This window comes from Coregonus clupeaformis, chromosome 16 (assembly GCF_020615455.1).
Source record: "Coregonus clupeaformis isolate EN_2021a chromosome 16, ASM2061545v1, whole genome shotgun sequence".
Classification (NCBI taxonomy): Eukaryota; Metazoa; Chordata; class Actinopteri; order Salmoniformes; family Salmonidae; genus Coregonus; species Coregonus clupeaformis.
Genome location: NC_059207.1, coordinates 58,535,352 through 58,551,885, shown reverse-complemented (window position 1 = coordinate 58,551,885; position 16,534 = coordinate 58,535,352). Strand labels below are relative to the sequence as shown.

The 16,534-nt window shown below is 45.9% G+C and overlaps 1 protein-coding gene across 4 annotated transcripts in view; it reads right to left on the bottom strand.

Moving 5' to 3' along the window:
* Nucleotides 1–846: 846 nt before the first annotated feature.
* Nucleotides 847–16,534, bottom strand: part of ak8 (adenylate kinase 8) — an 82,969-nt gene continuing 67,281 nt past the window's right edge. The window contains exons 12-13 of one of the 4 annotated variants that reach the window (XM_041900557.2): nucleotides 2,478–2,558; nucleotides 847–2,206 (exon numbers count right to left, since the gene is read on the bottom strand). In XM_041900557.2, coding sequence (XP_041756491.1) covers nucleotides 1,948–2,206; nucleotides 2,478–2,558 — 340 coding nt within the window. In that variant the 3' untranslated portion in view covers nucleotides 847–1,947. The remainder of the gene's footprint in view (nucleotides 2,207–2,477; nucleotides 2,559–16,534) is intronic. The other 3 variants (XM_041900555.2, XM_045225951.1, XM_041900554.2) reach the window with 3 other exon arrangements.

Sequence of the window (16,534 nt, the reverse complement as noted above, 5' to 3'; positions counted from 1 at the left end):
GCAGAGAAGAATGGGAGAAACTCCCCAAATACAGGTGTGCCAAGCTTGTAGCGTCATACCCAAGAAGACTCAAAGCTGTAATCACTGCATAAGGTGCTTCAACAAAGTACTGAGTAAAGGGTCTTATTTTTTTAATACATTTGCTAAAATGTCTAAAAACCAGTTTTTGCTTTGTCATTATGGGGTATTGTGTGTAGATTGATGAGGGGAAAAAAACAATGTAATCAATTTTAGAATAAGGCTGTAACGTAACAAAATGTGGAAAAAGTCAAGGGGTCTGAATACTTTCTGATCGCACTGTACTGTATATTATACCTTCAACTAAGAATGTAATCTTATTCAATATTTGTTAGCGTATTTGGCTTTGAAAAATCATCTGATCCATCGTCCTACTTTCTCATGTGTTCTCTGTAGTGCATACATTTTCACCAGATCCCTATGGGCCCTGGTCAAAAACCTGGTCAAAAGTAGTGCACTAAATAGGGAATAGGGTGCCATTTGGGACGTATACCAGAATGCATGTGGATGTAGGGCGTATTGAATCCCTCCCTCCCCAAGGGCCTTGTTGGTCTAATGAGATTCCACAGTAATGAGGCCCCGATCCTGTGGGCAGATGTGAGATTCATTTTAATTAGTGAGGTCAGAGTGTACATTGTTAAATATTATTAACCCTTAGTTGAGAACATGGGCCGGGGGAGCAGTAGGCAACACAATCCCAAAGCAAGCAATGGGTCGGGTAACATCGAGGTGACTGCCTCATGATTAAAGATGCGACTGGGAGTCAATATTTGGGGACCCAGAGGACCATGTCCACTTTCATATGGTATACATCTCTATCCATGCCTCTACAAAAGCCAAGGAAGGGTTATAATGTAGAAGTGTCTGGGATACGAATAAGAGTGACTACTAAGATGTATTATTTGTTTCACTTAAGTTGATGAGGAGGATTCATTTTATGTAAATACAGTATTTCCATTTTTGTCTAAGAATCTTCTTGAATAATTATTCTTAGAATAGTCAATGATATTCTAGAGATGATTGATTTGGCCATGCAATACAACATATCATGAATAACGAGTGTTTCAAATACAGTCTTATTTCAAAATGACATTTTGACAAATTACTGTAGTTTTATATTTCTACAATGCAACATCATAATATGGAGCAAGTTCTTCTTTGTAAACTTACATTCAGAAAACGTGCTTTGTAGTGGTATTGTTTGAGTTGATTGACAAGTCTATTTTCTGAGTTGAGACCAACAACAAATACAGAGCTTTGAAATAGATTCTGATGCTTATGATAAGATGGACAAGTCTGTCTTCTCACCTGCATTTACACTACAGACTAAAATATCAAGTAAGCAATCCCCCACATTATGAAACATAGACTTGTCTACTAAATAAATCAGAACTACACTGATTAGTGGAACACAAAAAAATAAAGAGGGCATGGGGATTGGTTGCTTTACTCTAGTGTACAAACTTTCAAACCCCACCATATCCTACTACTAAAATATTCAAAGGAGATGCATATTATGTTCAAACTCATCTGCAGTAATGAAGTCAGTCTGGACCAGTCATTGCAGCGCGTCTGAGGGGACTTTGAGAAATCTGCCATATTAACATATTTGTTTAACTGCTGCACTTAAGTCTCCCTAATGGCAAACTAATGGCTCCCCTGTACAGATGACTTCAGTGTTACTTCTATATGTTAATAAAGCAAAAGCAGAGTTAACCAGTGCACCTTGTGAGGATTAGGGGCAGGAGGCCACAGACAAAGTGAATGCGGAAACAAATTACAAGGATGATGGCTTCAGTGGGTTTGAACAATAAACTCCTTTTATTTCTACAATTAAGATTACAATATGTTATACTAACTAAAAAGGACCTTCACTCCGCTCTTGTGTTAATGTAAAAATAAGATAAATCATGGGGTCTCGATTCGACTTCAGGAGTAGTTTTGTCCTCTGTCCGGCAAGGACTTGGGAAGACGTCCGACTAGACGACTCTCTAGGGACTCAAAGACAGTGTGTGGGTCCTGGTCAGCGTTGATATGCACAGCCTCAGGGTAGAGGTCCTGCAGGGAGTAAGCATTGGCCCAGTACTCCTTTAGCCGCCGGAGCAGTTGGGCCTCGGAGTCCTTGGGATTGAACTGCAGACGGGTCTGCACCTCAGGACTGGGGGCTGGCTTATACAGAGAGTGGTACCTGTCAGGGGCAAAAAAAACAGGACTAAGAACAACAAAGGACTAAACAAGGAAAAATAAACAACAGAGAACTTTGTACCTCAGACTGTGGGAACATCCCCATTTAGTGGCACCCTCTTTTCTATATAGTGCACTACTTTTGACCAGAACCCTATGGTCCCTGGTCAAAAGTAGTGCACTAAATAGGGAATATGGTAACATTTGGGACACCGTCTATGTCATGGGGTCAACATCTCCATAAGACCGAGCGATGACGGTGTGGCATGACTCACCTCTCCCCGGTGACAGGGTCGATTGACCTCAGAGTGACTCTCTCGATGGCCACGTCGTCTGTCATCTCCAAAAAGAAAACCCTATGGCGAGAAAGGAAATGAACATTAGATATCCATCCAAATCAAATTTTATTGGTCACATGCGCCGAATACAACAGGTGCAGACATTACAGTGAAATGCTTACTTACAGCCCTTAACCAACAGTGCATTTATTTTAAACAAAAAAAGTAAAAATAAAACAACAACAAAACAAAAAATAACAAAAAAAGTGTTGAGAAAAAAAGAGCAGAAGTAAAATAAAGTGACAGTAGGGAGGCTATATATACAGGGGGGTACCGTTGCAGAGTCAATGTGCGGGGGCACCGGCTAGTTGAGGTAGTTGAGGTAATATGTACATGCGGGTAGAGTTAAAGTGACTATGCATAAATACTTAACAGAGTAGCAGCAGCGTAAAAAGGATGGGGTGGGGGGGCAGTGCAAATAGTCCGGGTAGCCATGATTAGCTGTTCAGGAGTCTTATGGCTTGGGGGTAGAAGCTGTTGAGAAGTCTTTTGGACCTAGACTTGGCACTCCGGTACCGCTTGCCGTGCGGTAGCAGAGAGAACAGTCTATGACTAGGGTGGCTGGAGTCTTTGACAATTTTGAGGGCCTTCCTCTGACACCGCCTGGTATAGAGGTCCTGGATGGCAGGAAGCTTTGCCCCAGTGATGTACTGGGCCGTACGCACTACCCTCTGTAGTGCCTTGCAGTCGGAGGCCAAGCAGTTGCCATACCAGGCGGTGATGCAACCAGTCTGGATGCTCTCGATGGTGCAGCTGTAGAATTTTTTGAGGATCTGAGGACCCATGCCAAATCTTTTTAGTCTCCTGAGGGGGAATAGGCTTTGTCGTGCCCTCTTCACAACTGTCTTGGTGTGTTTGGACCATGATAGTTTGTTGGTGATGTGGACACCAAGGAACTTGAAGCTCTCAACCTGTTCCACTACAGCCCCGTCGATGAGAATGGGGGCGTGCTCAGTCCTCTTTTTTTTCCTGTAGTCCACAATCATCTCCTTTGTCTTGGTCACGTTGAGGGAGAGGTTGTTGTCCTGGCACCACACGGCCAGATCTCTGACCTCCTCCCTATAGGCTGTCTCATCGTTGTCGGTGATCAGGCCTACCACTGTTGTGTCGTCGGGCAAACTTAATGATGGTGTTGGAGTCGTGCCTGGCCATGCAGTCATGGGTGAACAGAGAGTACAGGAGGGGACTGAGCACGCACCCCTGAGGGGCCCCCGTGTTGAGGATCAGTGTGGCAGATGTGTTGTTACCTACCCTTACCACCTGGGGGCGGCCCGTCAGGAAGTCCAGGATCCAGTTGCAGAGGGAGGTGTTTAGTCCCAGGATCCTTAGCTTAGTGATGAGCTTAGAGGGCACTATGGTGTTGAATGCTGAGCTGTAGTCAATGAATAGCATTCTCACGTAGGTGTTCCTCTTGTCCAGGTGGGAAAGGGCAGTGTGGAGTGCAATAGAGATTGCATCATCTGTGGATCTGTTGGGGCGGTATGCAAATTGGAGTGGGTCTAGGGTTTCTGGGATAATGCTGTTGATGTGAGCCATGACCAGCCTTTCAAAGCACTTCATGGCTACAGACGTCAGTGCTACGGGTCGGTAGTCATTTAGGCAGGTTATCTTAGAGTCCTTGGGCACGGGGACTATGGTGGTCTGCTTGAAACAGGTTGGTATTACAGACTCAGTCAGGGACATATTGAAAATGTCAGTGAAGACACTTGCCAGTTGGTCAGCACATGCTCGGAGTACACGTCCTGGTAATCCGTCTGGCCCTGCGGCTTTGTGAATGTTGACCTGCTTAAAAGTCTTACTCACATCGGCTACGGAGAGCGTGATCACATAGTCATCCGGAACAGCTGGTGCTCTCATGCATGCTTCAGTGTTGCTTGCCTCGAAGCGAGCATAGAAGTGGTTTAGCTCGTCTGGTAGGCTTGTGTCACTGGGCAGCTCGTGGCTGTGCTTCCCTTTGTAGTCTGTAATAGTTTTCAAGCCCTGCCACATCCGACGAGCGTCAGAGCCAGTGTAGTACGATTCAATCTTAGACCTGTATTGACTCTTTGCCTGTTTGATGGTTCGTCGGAGGTCATAGCGGGATTTCTTATAAGGGTCCGGGTTAGAGTCCCGTTCCTTGAAAGCGGCAGCTCTACCCTTTAGCTCAGTTCGGATGTTTCCTGTAATCCATGGCTTCTGGTTGGGGTATGTACGTACGGTCACTGTGGGGACGACATCATCGATGCACTTATTGATGAAGCCAGTGACTGATGTGGTGTACTCCTCAATGCTGTCTGAAGAATCCCGGAACATGTTCCAGTCTGTGCTAGCAAAACAGTCCTGTAGCTTAGCATCTGCATCATCTGACCACTTTTTTATTAACCGAGTCACTGGTGCTTCCTGCTTTAGTTTTTGCTTATAAGCAGGAATCAGGAGGATAGAGTTATGGTCAGATTTGCCAAATGGAGGGCGAGGGAGAGCTTTGTATGCGTCTCTGTGTGTGGAGTAAAGGTGGTCTAGAGTTTTTTTCCCTCTGGTTGCACATTTAACATGCTGGTAGAAATTAGGTAGAACGGATTTAAGTTTCCCTGCATTAAAGTCCCCGGCCACTAGGAGCGCTGCATCTGGATGAGCGTTTTCCTGTTGATTAATGGCCTTGTACAACTCATTCAGTGCAATCTTAATGCCAGCATTGGTTTGTGGTGGTAAATAGACAGCTATGGAAAATATAGATGAAAACTCTCTTGGTAAATAGTGTGGTCTACAGCTTATCATAAGATCCTCTACCTCAGGCGAGCAAAACCTCGAGACTTCCTTAGTATTTGATTTTGTGCACCAGCTGTTGTTTATAAATATACACAGACCGCCACCCCTTTTACCAGAGTCAGCCGTTCTGTCCTGCCGATGTAGCGTATAGCCTGCTAGCTGAATGTTATCATTGTCGTCGTTCAGCCACGACTCGGTGAAACATAAGATATTACAGTTTTTAATGTACCGTTGGTAGGATAACCGTAATCTTAAGTCGTCCACTTTATTTTCAAAAGATTGAACGTTGGCTAATAGGATTGATGGAAGAGGCAGTTTACTCGCTCGCCGTCGGATCCTTACAAGGAACCCCGATCTCCGTCCACGATATCTCCGTCTCTTCCTCACGCGAATGACGGGGATTTGGGCCTTGTCGGGTGTCTGTATGATATCCTTCGCGGCCGCCTCGTTGAAGAAAAAATCTTCGTCCAATACGAGGTGAGTAATCGCTGTCCTGATATCCAGAAGCTCTTTTTGGTTATAAGAGACGATGGCAGAAACATTATGTACAAAATAAATTACAAATAACGCGGAAAAACACACATAATAGTACAATTGGTTAGAGGGCTGTAAAACGGCAGCCATCTTCTCCGGCGCTGTCTTCTCTTCAGAAGAAGTTGCAGAACTAGTTGCAAGGACTGCAATTAGCTGTATGAGCTTCATCTTAGGTTCATTTTAGGACAGGTTTAAAGAGACACATACATTGTTAGATAAATATACTATGTATTTCCTCCAGACAAACAAATGATGACCAGTCACCTTTCTTGGATCATCACAAGGATATAATACCCCAAAATAAGCCACAAAAGCCAGGGCCAGGTTTGGGACCGTCAAGGTCCAATCACTTAGAGACCATTTCTCTTCCCTTTACTTCCACATGAGAGAAGACGACGGTTGGTATACTTACTTACTACTAAATGATTTTGTCGTCGAAATGTCCTAGGAAAACAATAATGGTAATGCCTGAATATCACTGTGCCTAACTGAAATAATCATGAGGGCGGCTAAGAGAAAGTGGCTGGATGTTGACGGTCTCCTGAGCAGGCACGGCATAATAATCGCAGGAATGTCCACACGGGTCTCTCCCAGGACACGCTGCTGCTTACGTAAAGTGCCTCTAATGGTGTGTTCAGGTGGAGGAACACCATGCTAACTGTCCTCGCCCCCCCAGTCCCCGTCCTCCCCTTCTAAACATCGGCCCCATAGTGGTCTCTGGAGGATCATAGGATGGTGACCTCTTGACTGCGTTCACTGTATCATAAATGTTTCACATCTACTTCAAGAGGAGAGTGTATAGAAGGACCACCCTCTATCCCTCCTTAAGGTGAGATTTGGAACATTTCAAATGACAAAGGATCAATGACACACACACACACACACAGTCCTCGGAATATACTATGTGTGATACAATATATAGGCCTACTAAAGCCCTTTGATATGTCTTCCATTTCATTATGTTCCCCAAGTGTTCCTAACTGTTACAGATTAAGAGACTGTGACAGGGATGTCCTGACTGGGGCATACTGAACAACATGTCACAGAGCTATCAATCACCACTGCCAAACATTTCCAGAAGAAGATTTTAAATGTATGCCTCGGAGAAAGCTTTGTGTGTGTGTTTGTGTGTGTGTGTGACTATGGTCAATTATTTTGGGGAGAGTGTCCTGAATTTTTTATGAATATTTGTCTTTAAAAAAAGAAATAATAACTACTCTGCAAAGCTATTAGAATTAATATTTATGCCACTACATGAAATATTCATAGTTAAACCAAGAAGAGAAAAAGAGTGATAGGGGAGTCAGTCTGGGTAGGTTTTTTTTAGGAGAAGAGATCATTTACATTGGGTGTTGTTTGTGGAACAGCTTGATGCTCTAAAACAAATGACTTACATGAACAAGAGTGCTCACAAGCAGCTGTCAGTCTGCGGAGATATGGGAAAACATTGGAATGAAATGTAAAGTGTGTGTGTGTGTGTGTGTGCGCACTTGAATGAATGCATTTCTGTGTTTGTGTTTTAGGCATGTGGGTATTTAACCTACCTTTGATGAGTGAGGGATGTCCACACAGTACAAGTACCTATTTTCTCCACAAAGACCCTCTCTGCGTACCAAATGGCACACTATACACTAAATAATGCACTTTGGGCTCTGGTCAAAAGTAGTGCACTAGGAAATAGGGTGCCATTTGGGATGCAGCCCTCCTCAACTAAACCAAGAGGCTCCATTAATCTGATCCCCTCCCCAACCCCCAAACCCCAACCCTCTGTCCTTATTTCCTCCCATTCCAACTACCCAAATTCAAAAATGAATGAGGGGTATTCTTTACAGCCCGCCGTGGCAATGTTTACCACTGATTAAATTATAATGCAGGGCCTGTTGTATTATTTATAAGCCAATTAGAGGAAGTGTTGATTTGATGCGGTCTGCTGGACAGTTAAAATACATCTGAGTGAGAGAGGGATTGGGGGGGAAAAGAGGAGGGGAAGGCTCAAGCTGACGTTTGTCTACAGCTCTCTAGGATTACATGGCTAATTGCCCTGCTTTATCTACGTGTCACGAATAGGCATGCATATTTCATTGTTCACAAAGACTTTGATTGTTTGCACTCGTGTCGGGCCTTTAAGGACCCAGGTGTGGCCAACGTAGAGTGTAGCATAAAGCCCAATGATTGCTTAAAATGTTTGAGGGGTCTGGAGAACACAATAAAATTGCCCAAATATGCCATATATATGTCAAAAGTTTTAGAAGGGTTTTTCTTAATTTTTTTTACTATTTTCTACATTGTAGAATAATAGTGAAGGCATCATAACTATGATATAACACATATGGAATCATGTAGTAACCAAAAAAGTGTTAAACAAATCGAAATATATTATATATTTGAGATTCTTCAAATAGCCACCCTTTGCCTTGATGACAGCTTTGCATACTCTTCGCATTCTCTCAACCAGCTTCATGAGGTAGTCACCTGGAATGCATTTCAATTAACAGGTGTGCCTTCTTAAAAGTTAATTTGGGGAATTTATTTCCTTCTTAATGCATTTGAGCCAATCAGTTGTGTTGTGACAAGGTAGGGGGGGTATACAGAAGATAGTCCTATTTGGTAAAAGACCAAGTCCATATTATGGCAAGAACAGCTCAAATAAGCAAAGAGAAACGACAGTCCATCATTACTTTAAGACATGAAGGTCAGTCAATACGGAACATTTCAAGAATTTTGGAAGTCACAAAAACCATCAAGCTCTATGATGAAACTGGCTCCCATGAGGACCACCACAGGAATGGAAGACCCAGAGTTACCTCTGCTGCAGAGGATAAGTTCATTAGAGTTACCAACCTCAGAAATTGTAGCCCAAATAAATTTTTCACAGAGTTCAAGTAACAGACACAGCTCAACATCAACTGTTCAGAGGAGACTGTGACGTTCTGGCTCCGGGACTCTTAGTAGTGAGCCAGGGTTGTCATTTTCATTTGGGTGTAGTTCTATGTGGGATCTAGTTGTTTCATTTCTATGTTTGGTTTTGATGTTGATTTAGTCATATGACTCCCAATCGGAGGTAACGAGTGTCAGCTGTCGGCTCGTTATCTCTGATTGGGAGCCATATTTATACTGTGTGGTTTCACCTTGGTTTTGTGGGTTTTTGTTTCCTTGTTGCTGTTAGTCATTATCAGTATTGAACTTCACTTTCGTCATATTTGGTTTGTTGTTTTGATCGTGGTTTCTTTATAATAAAGTCTACGATGTTCGCTCAACACGCTGCGCTTTGGTCTCCTCCTTTTGACGATCGTGACAGAAAAACCCACCATAAAAAGGACCAAGCAGCGCGTCCAGGAGCAAAGGGTCTGGACATGGGAGGAACTGTTGGACGGTAAAGGGTCCTGGACTTGGGAGGAGATCCTGGATGGTATGGATCGCCGACCATGGAACGAGACGGTGGAGAGGCGACGGCGAGAGGAGCAACGGCATCGGCAGGGCCATCGTCGGAAGGACGGGAGGCAACCCCAAAAAATTTTTTGGGGGGGCACATGGCTTGGCGGCTGGGCAGCAGGAGGCTGCCACAGGGAGAAAAGGAGAGAAGGCTAACGGAGTACGGGGAGCCATTGGCGAGTAGAGGGAGGGAAGTGTGTGTGGCACGGCGTGAAAGACTGATGTGTGTTGCCAGTCCGGTCCGGCCCGTTCCTGATCCTCGGTTGAGGCCAGTGGTGTGTGTTCCCGGTACGGACCGGCCTGTTCCTACTCCAAGCACCAGGTCCACGGTGTGCTACGCCAGCCCGGCCCGGCCTGTTCCGGCCACTCGCACCAGGGATGCGGTGCGCGTCGCCAGCCCAGCCCGGCCTGCTCCTGCTCCACGCACCAGGGATAGGGTGCGCTTCGCCAGCCCGGCCCGGCCTGTTCCGGCCACTCGCACCAGGGATACGGTGCGCGTCGCCAGCCCAGCCCGGCCTGTTCCTACTCCACGCACCAGGGATACGGTGCGCTTCGCCAGCCCGGCCTGTTCCGGCCACTCGCACCAGGGATACGGTGCGCGTCGCCAGCCCAGCCCGGCCTGTTCCTCCTCCTCGCCCCAGGGATACGGTGCGCCGCCAGCCCGGCCCGGCCTGTTCCGGCCTCTCGCACCAGAGATACGGTGCGCGTCGCCAGCCCAGCCCGGCCTGTTCCTGCTCTCCGCACTAGGCCTTATGTGCGTCCCCAGGGTCCAGCATGCCCTGTTGCTGCTCTCCGCACTAGGCCTTATGTGCGTCCCCAGGGCCAAGCATGCCCTGTTGCTGCTTCCCGCACTAGCCCTGAGATGCGTGTCCTCAGCCCGGTACCTCCAGTTCCGGCACCACGCATCAGGCCTACGGTGCGTCCCCAGGGCCAAGCATGCCCTGTTGCTTCTCCCCGCACTAGCCCTGAGATGCGTGTCCTCAGCCCGGTACCTCCAGTTCCGGCACCACGCATCAGGCCTACGGTGCGTCCCCAGGGCCAAGCATGCCCTGTTGCTTCTCCCCGCACTAGCCCTGAGATGCGTGTCCTCAGCCCGGTACCTCCAGTTCCGGCACCACGCACCAGGCCTACGGTGCGCCTCAGACGGCCAGAGTCTGCCGTCTGCCCAACGGGGCCTGAACTGTCCGTCTGCCCAACGCCGTCTGAACTGCCCGTCTGCCCAACGGCGCCTGAACTGTCCGTCTGCCCAACGCCGTCTGAACTGCCCGTCTGCCCAACGGCGCCTGAACTGCCCGTCTGCCCAACGCCGTCTGAACTGTCCGTCTGCCCAACGCCGTCTGAACTGCCCGTCTGTACTGAGCCTGCAAAGCCGCCCGTCTGCCATGAGCCTTCAGAGCCTTCCGCCAGACAGGATCAGCCAGAGCCTTCCGCCAGACAGGATCAGCCAGAGCCTTCCGCCAGACAGGATCAGCCAGAGCCTTCCGCCAGACAGGAGCAGCCAGAGCCTTCCGTCAGACCGGATCAGCCAGAGCCTTCCGCCAGCCAGGAGCAGCCAGAGCCTTCCGCCAGACGGGATCAGCCAGAGCCTTCCGCCAGCCATGAGCAGCCAGATCCGTCAGCCAGCCATGAGCAGCCAGATCCGTCAGCCAGCCATGAGCCGTCCAGCCAGGATCCGCCAGAGCCGTCCAGCCAGGATCCGCCAGAGCCGTCCAGCCAGGATCCGCCAGAGCCAGCCAGCCAGGATCCGCCATTTAGTCAGGTGCTGCCCCTTAGTCCAGTGCTGCCCCTTAGTCCAGTGCTGCCCCTTAGTCCGGTGCTGTCCCTCAGCCTGGTGCTGCCTCTTAGTCCGGTGCTGCCCCTTAATCCAGGTGGGTTTAAGTGGAGGGTGGTCATTGGGAGGAGGTTAAGAAAGCGGGTAGTAACTATAGTGGGGTGGTGGTCAAGCCCGAGCCGGAACCGCCTCGGGGGAGCAACACCCACCCAGCCCTCCCCTATTGTGGGGTTGTGAGGCGCGGTCGCAGTCCGCGCCTTTAGGGGGGGGTACTGTGACGTTCTGGCTCCGGGACTCTTAGTAGTGAGCCAGGGTTGTCATTTTCATTTGGGTGTAGTTCTATGTGGGATCTAGTTGTTTCATTTCTATGTTTGGTTTTGATGTTGATTTAGTCATATGACTCCCAATCGGAGGTAACGAGTGTCAGCTGTCGGCTCGTTATCTCTGATTGGGAGCCATATTTATACTGTGTGGTTTCACCTTGGTTTTGTGGGTTTTTGTTTCCTTGTTGCTGTTAGTCATTATCAGTATTGAACTTCACTTTCGTCATATTTGGTTTGTTGTTTTGATCGTGGTTTCTTTATAATAAAGTCTACGATGTTCGCTCAACACGCTGCGCTTTGGTCTCCTCCTTTTGACGATCGTGACAGAGACTGTGTGAATCAGGCCATCATGGTCGAATTGCTGCAAAGAAACCACTACTAAAGGACACCAATAAGAAGAAGAGACTTGCTTGGGCCAAGAAACACGAGCAATGGACATTAGACCGGTGGAAATTTGTCCTTTGGTCTGGAGTCCAAATTTGATATTTTTGGTTCCAACCGCCGTGTGTTTGTGAGACGCACTGTGGGTGAACGGATGATCTCCACATGTGTATTTCCCACCGTAAAGCATGGAGGAGGAGGTGTTATGGTGTGGGGGTGCTTTGCTGGTGACACTGTCTGTGATTTATTTAGAATTAAAGGCACACTTAACCAGCATGGCTACCACAGAATTCTGCAGCGATACATCATCCCATCTGGTTTGGGCTTAGTGGGACTATCATTTGTATTTCAACAGAACAATGACCCAACACACCTCCAGGCTGTGTAAGGGCTATTTTACCAAGAAGGCGAGTGATGGAGTGCTGCATCAGATGACCTGGCCTCCACAATCCCCCGACCTCAACCCAATTGAGATGGTTTGGGATGAGTCGGACCGCAGAGTGAAGGAAAAGCAGCCAACAAGTGCTCAGCATATGTGGGAACTCCTTCAAGACTGTTGGAAAAGCATTCCAGGTGAAGCTGGTTGAGAGAATGCCAAGAGTGTGCAAAGCTGTCATCAAGGGTGGCTATTTGAAGAATCTCAAATATAAAATATATTTTGATTTGTTTATCCCTTTTTTGGTTACTACATGATTCCATATGTGTTATTTCATAGTATTGATGTCTTCATTATTATTCTACAATATAGAAAATAGTAAAAAGAAAGAAAAACCCTTGAATGAGTAGGTGTACTAAAACTTTTGACCGGTAGTATATACAGTTGAAGTCAGAAGTTTACATACACTTAGGTTGGAGTCATTAAAACTTGTTTTTCAACCACTCCACAAATTTATTGTTAACAAACTATAGTTTTGGCAAGTCGGTTAGGACATCTACTTTGTGCATGACACAAGTAATTTTTCCAATAATTGTTTACAGACAGATTATTTCACTTATAATTCACTGTATCACAATTCCAGTGGGTCAGAAGTTTACATACGCTAAGTTGACTGTGCCTTTAAACAGCTTGGGAAATTCCAGAAAATGGCTTTAGAATCTTCTGATAGGCTAATTGACATCATTTGAGTTATCATTTGTGGTCCTCTGTATCTCCGCTGGTAGAGCACAGCGCTTGTAACGCCAAGGTAGTGGGTTCGATCCCCGGGACCACCCATACACAAAAATGTATGCACGCATGACTGTAAGTCGCTTTGGATAAAAGCATCTGCTAAATGGCATATTATTTATTTATTATGTAATTGGAGGTGTACCTGTGGATGTATTTCAAGGTCTACCTTCAAACTCAGTGCCTATTTGCTTGACATCATGGGAAAATCAGAAGAAATCAGCCAAGACCTCAGAAAAAAAATTGTAGACCTCCACAAGTCTGGTTCATCCTTGGGAGCAAGTTCCAAATGTCTGAAGGTACCACGTTCAACTGTACAAACAATAGTACGCAAGTATAAACACCATGGGACCACGCAGCTGTCATACCGCTCAGGAAGGAGACGCGTTCTGTCTCCTAGAGATGAACGTACTTTGGTGCAAAAAGTGCAAATCAATCCCAGAACAACAGCAAAGGACCTTGTGAAGATGCTGGATGAAACAGGTACAAAAGTATCTATTTCCACAGTAAAACGAGTCCTATATCGACATAACCTGAAAGGCCGCTCAGCAAGGAAGAAGCCACTGCTCCAAAACAGCCATAAAAAAGCCAGACTACGGTTTGCAACTGCACATGGGGACAAAGATCGTACTTTTTGGAGAAATGTCCTCTGGTCTGATGAAACAAAAATAGAACTGTTTGGCCATAATGACCATCGTTATGTTTGGAGGAAAAAGGGGGTTGCTTGCAAGCCGAAGAACACCATCCCAATCGTGAAGCACGGGGTGGCAGCATCATGCTGTGGGGGTGCTTTGCTGCAGGAGGGACTGGTGCACTTCACAAAATAGATGGCATCATGAGGAAGGAATATTATGTGGATATATTGAAGCAACATCTCAAGACATCAGACAGTTAAAGCTTGGTCGCAAATGGGTCTTCCAAATGGACAATGACCCCAAGCATACTTCCAGAATGGCTTAAGGACAACAAAGTCAAGGTATTGGAGTGTCCATCACAAAGCCCTGACCTCAATCCTATAGAACATTTGTGGGCAGAACTGAAAAAGCGTGTGCGAGCAAGGAGGCCTACAAACCTGACTCAGTTACACCAGCTCTGTCAGGAGGAATTGGCCAAAATTCACCCAACTTATTGTGGGAAGCTTGTGGAAGGCTACCCGAAACGTTTGACCCAAGTTAAACAATTTTAAGGCAATACTACCAAATACTAATTGAGTATATGTAAACTTCTGACCCACTGGGAATGTGATGAAAGAAATAAAAGCTGAAATAAATAATTCTCTCTACTATTATTCTGACATTTCACATTCTTAAAATAAAGTGGTGATCCTAACTGACCTAAGACAGGGAATTTTTACTAGGATTAAATGTCAGGAATTGTGAAAAACTGAGTTTAAATGTATTTGACTAAGGTGTATGTAAACTTCCGACTTCAACTGTATATATACAGCTCTGGTAATACATAATAGACCACTGCAAAATTATCAGTTTCTCTGGTTTTACTATTTATAGGTATGTGTTTGGGTAAAAATAACATTTTTGTTTTATTCTATAAACTACTGACAACATTTCTCCCAAATTCCAAATAAAAATATTGTCATTTAGAGCATTTTTTTGCAGAAATTGACAACTGGTCAAACTAACAAAAAAGACGCAGTGTTGTCAGACCTCGAATAATGCAAAGAAAATAAGTTCATGTTCATTTTAAACAACACAATACTCATGTTTTAACATAGGAAGAGTTCAGAAATCCATATTTGGTGGAATAACCCTGATTTTCAATCACAGCTTTCATGCGTCTTGGCATGCTCTCCACCAGTCTTTCACATTGATGTTGGGTGACTTTATGCCACTCCTGGCGTAAAAATTCAAGCAGCTCGGCTTTGTTTGATGGCTTGTGACCATCCATCTTCCTCTTGATCACATTCCAGAAGTTTTCAATGGGGTTCAGGTCAGGAGATTGGGCTGGCCATGACAGGGTCTTGATCTGGTGGTCCTCCATCCACACCTTGTCCTGCTGGAAAAACCAATCCTCAGAGTTGGGGAACAATGTCAGAGCAAAAGGAAGCAAGTTTTCTTCCAGGACAACCTTGTACATGGCTTGATTAATGCGTCCTTCACAAAGACAAATCTGCCCGAATCCAGCCTTGCTGAAGCACCCCCAGATCATCACCGATCCTCCACCAAATTTCATAGTGGGTGCGAGACACTGTGGCTTGTAGGCCTCTCCAGGTCTCCGTCTAACCATTAGACGACCAGGTGTTGGGCAAAGCTGAAAATTTGACTCATCAGAGAAGATGACCTTACTCCAGTCCTCTACGGTCCAATCCTTATGGTCTTTTGCAAACCTCAGCCTGGCTCTTCTTTGCTTCTCATTGATGAAGGGCTTTTTTCTAGCTTTGCACGACTTCAGCCCTGCCCCTAGGAGCCTGTTTCGAACCGTCCTCGCCGTGCACTTCACCCCAGCTGCCGTTTGCAATTCTTTTTGTAGGTCACTTGATGTCATCCTACGGTTGTTGAGTGACATTCTAATGAGTTGGCGGTCATCCCAGTCAGTAGAGAGTCGTTTTCGCCCTCTGCCGGTCTGTAGCTTTGTTGTCCCCAATCTCTGCTGCTTGACCTTGTTCTTATGAACCGCTGTCTTTTAAATTTTAAGGATGGAAGGTTTTTATACTTTTTCTCGTTAAATAAGATTTGGTTCAGGTTATCACCTAATCAGTACCTAATTCAGTAGAATGAGGTGTGCCTGTGTTGGAAAAAATTGTAGTGGTCTCTTAATTTTTTCTAGAGCTGTATATACACACTGAACGAAAATATAAAACGCAACATGTACTGTTGGTCCCATGTTTCATGAGCTGAAATAAAACATCCCAGAAATGTTCCATACGCATAAAAAGCTTATTTCTCTCAATTTATCTGCACAAATGTATTTACCTCCCTGTTACTGAGCGTTTCTCCTTTGCCAAGATAATCCATCCACCTGACGTGTGGCATATAGAGAAGCTGATTAAACAGCATGATCATTACACAGGTGCACCTTTTGCTGGGAACAATAAAAGGCCACTCTAAAATTTGCAGTTTTGTCACACAACACAATGCCACAAGTGTTAAGTGACTGCAGGAATGTCCACCAGAGCTGTTGCCAGATAATTGAATATTAATTTCTCTACCATAAGCTGCCTCCAATGTTGTTTTAGAGAATTCGGCAGTACGCCCAACCGGCCTCACATCCGCAGATCACGTGTATGGCGTCGTGTGGGCGAGCGGTTTGTTGATGTCAAGGTCGTGAACAGAGTGACCAATTGTGGCGGTGGGGTATGGGCAGGCATAAGCTACGGACAACGATCACAATTGCATTTTATCGATGGCAATTTGAATGCACAGAGATACCGTGACGAGATCCTGAGGCCCATTGTCGTGCCATTCATCCGCCGCCATCACCTCATTTCAGCATGATAACGGTCCCATGTTACAAGGATCTGTACACAATTCCTGGAAGCTGAAAATGTCCCAGTTCTTCCATGGCCTGCATACTCACCAGACATGTTACCCATTGAACATGTTTGGGATGCTCTGGATCAACGTGTATGACAGCGTGTTCATTAGGGCCTAATGAATTTATTTCAATTGACTGATTCCTTACATGA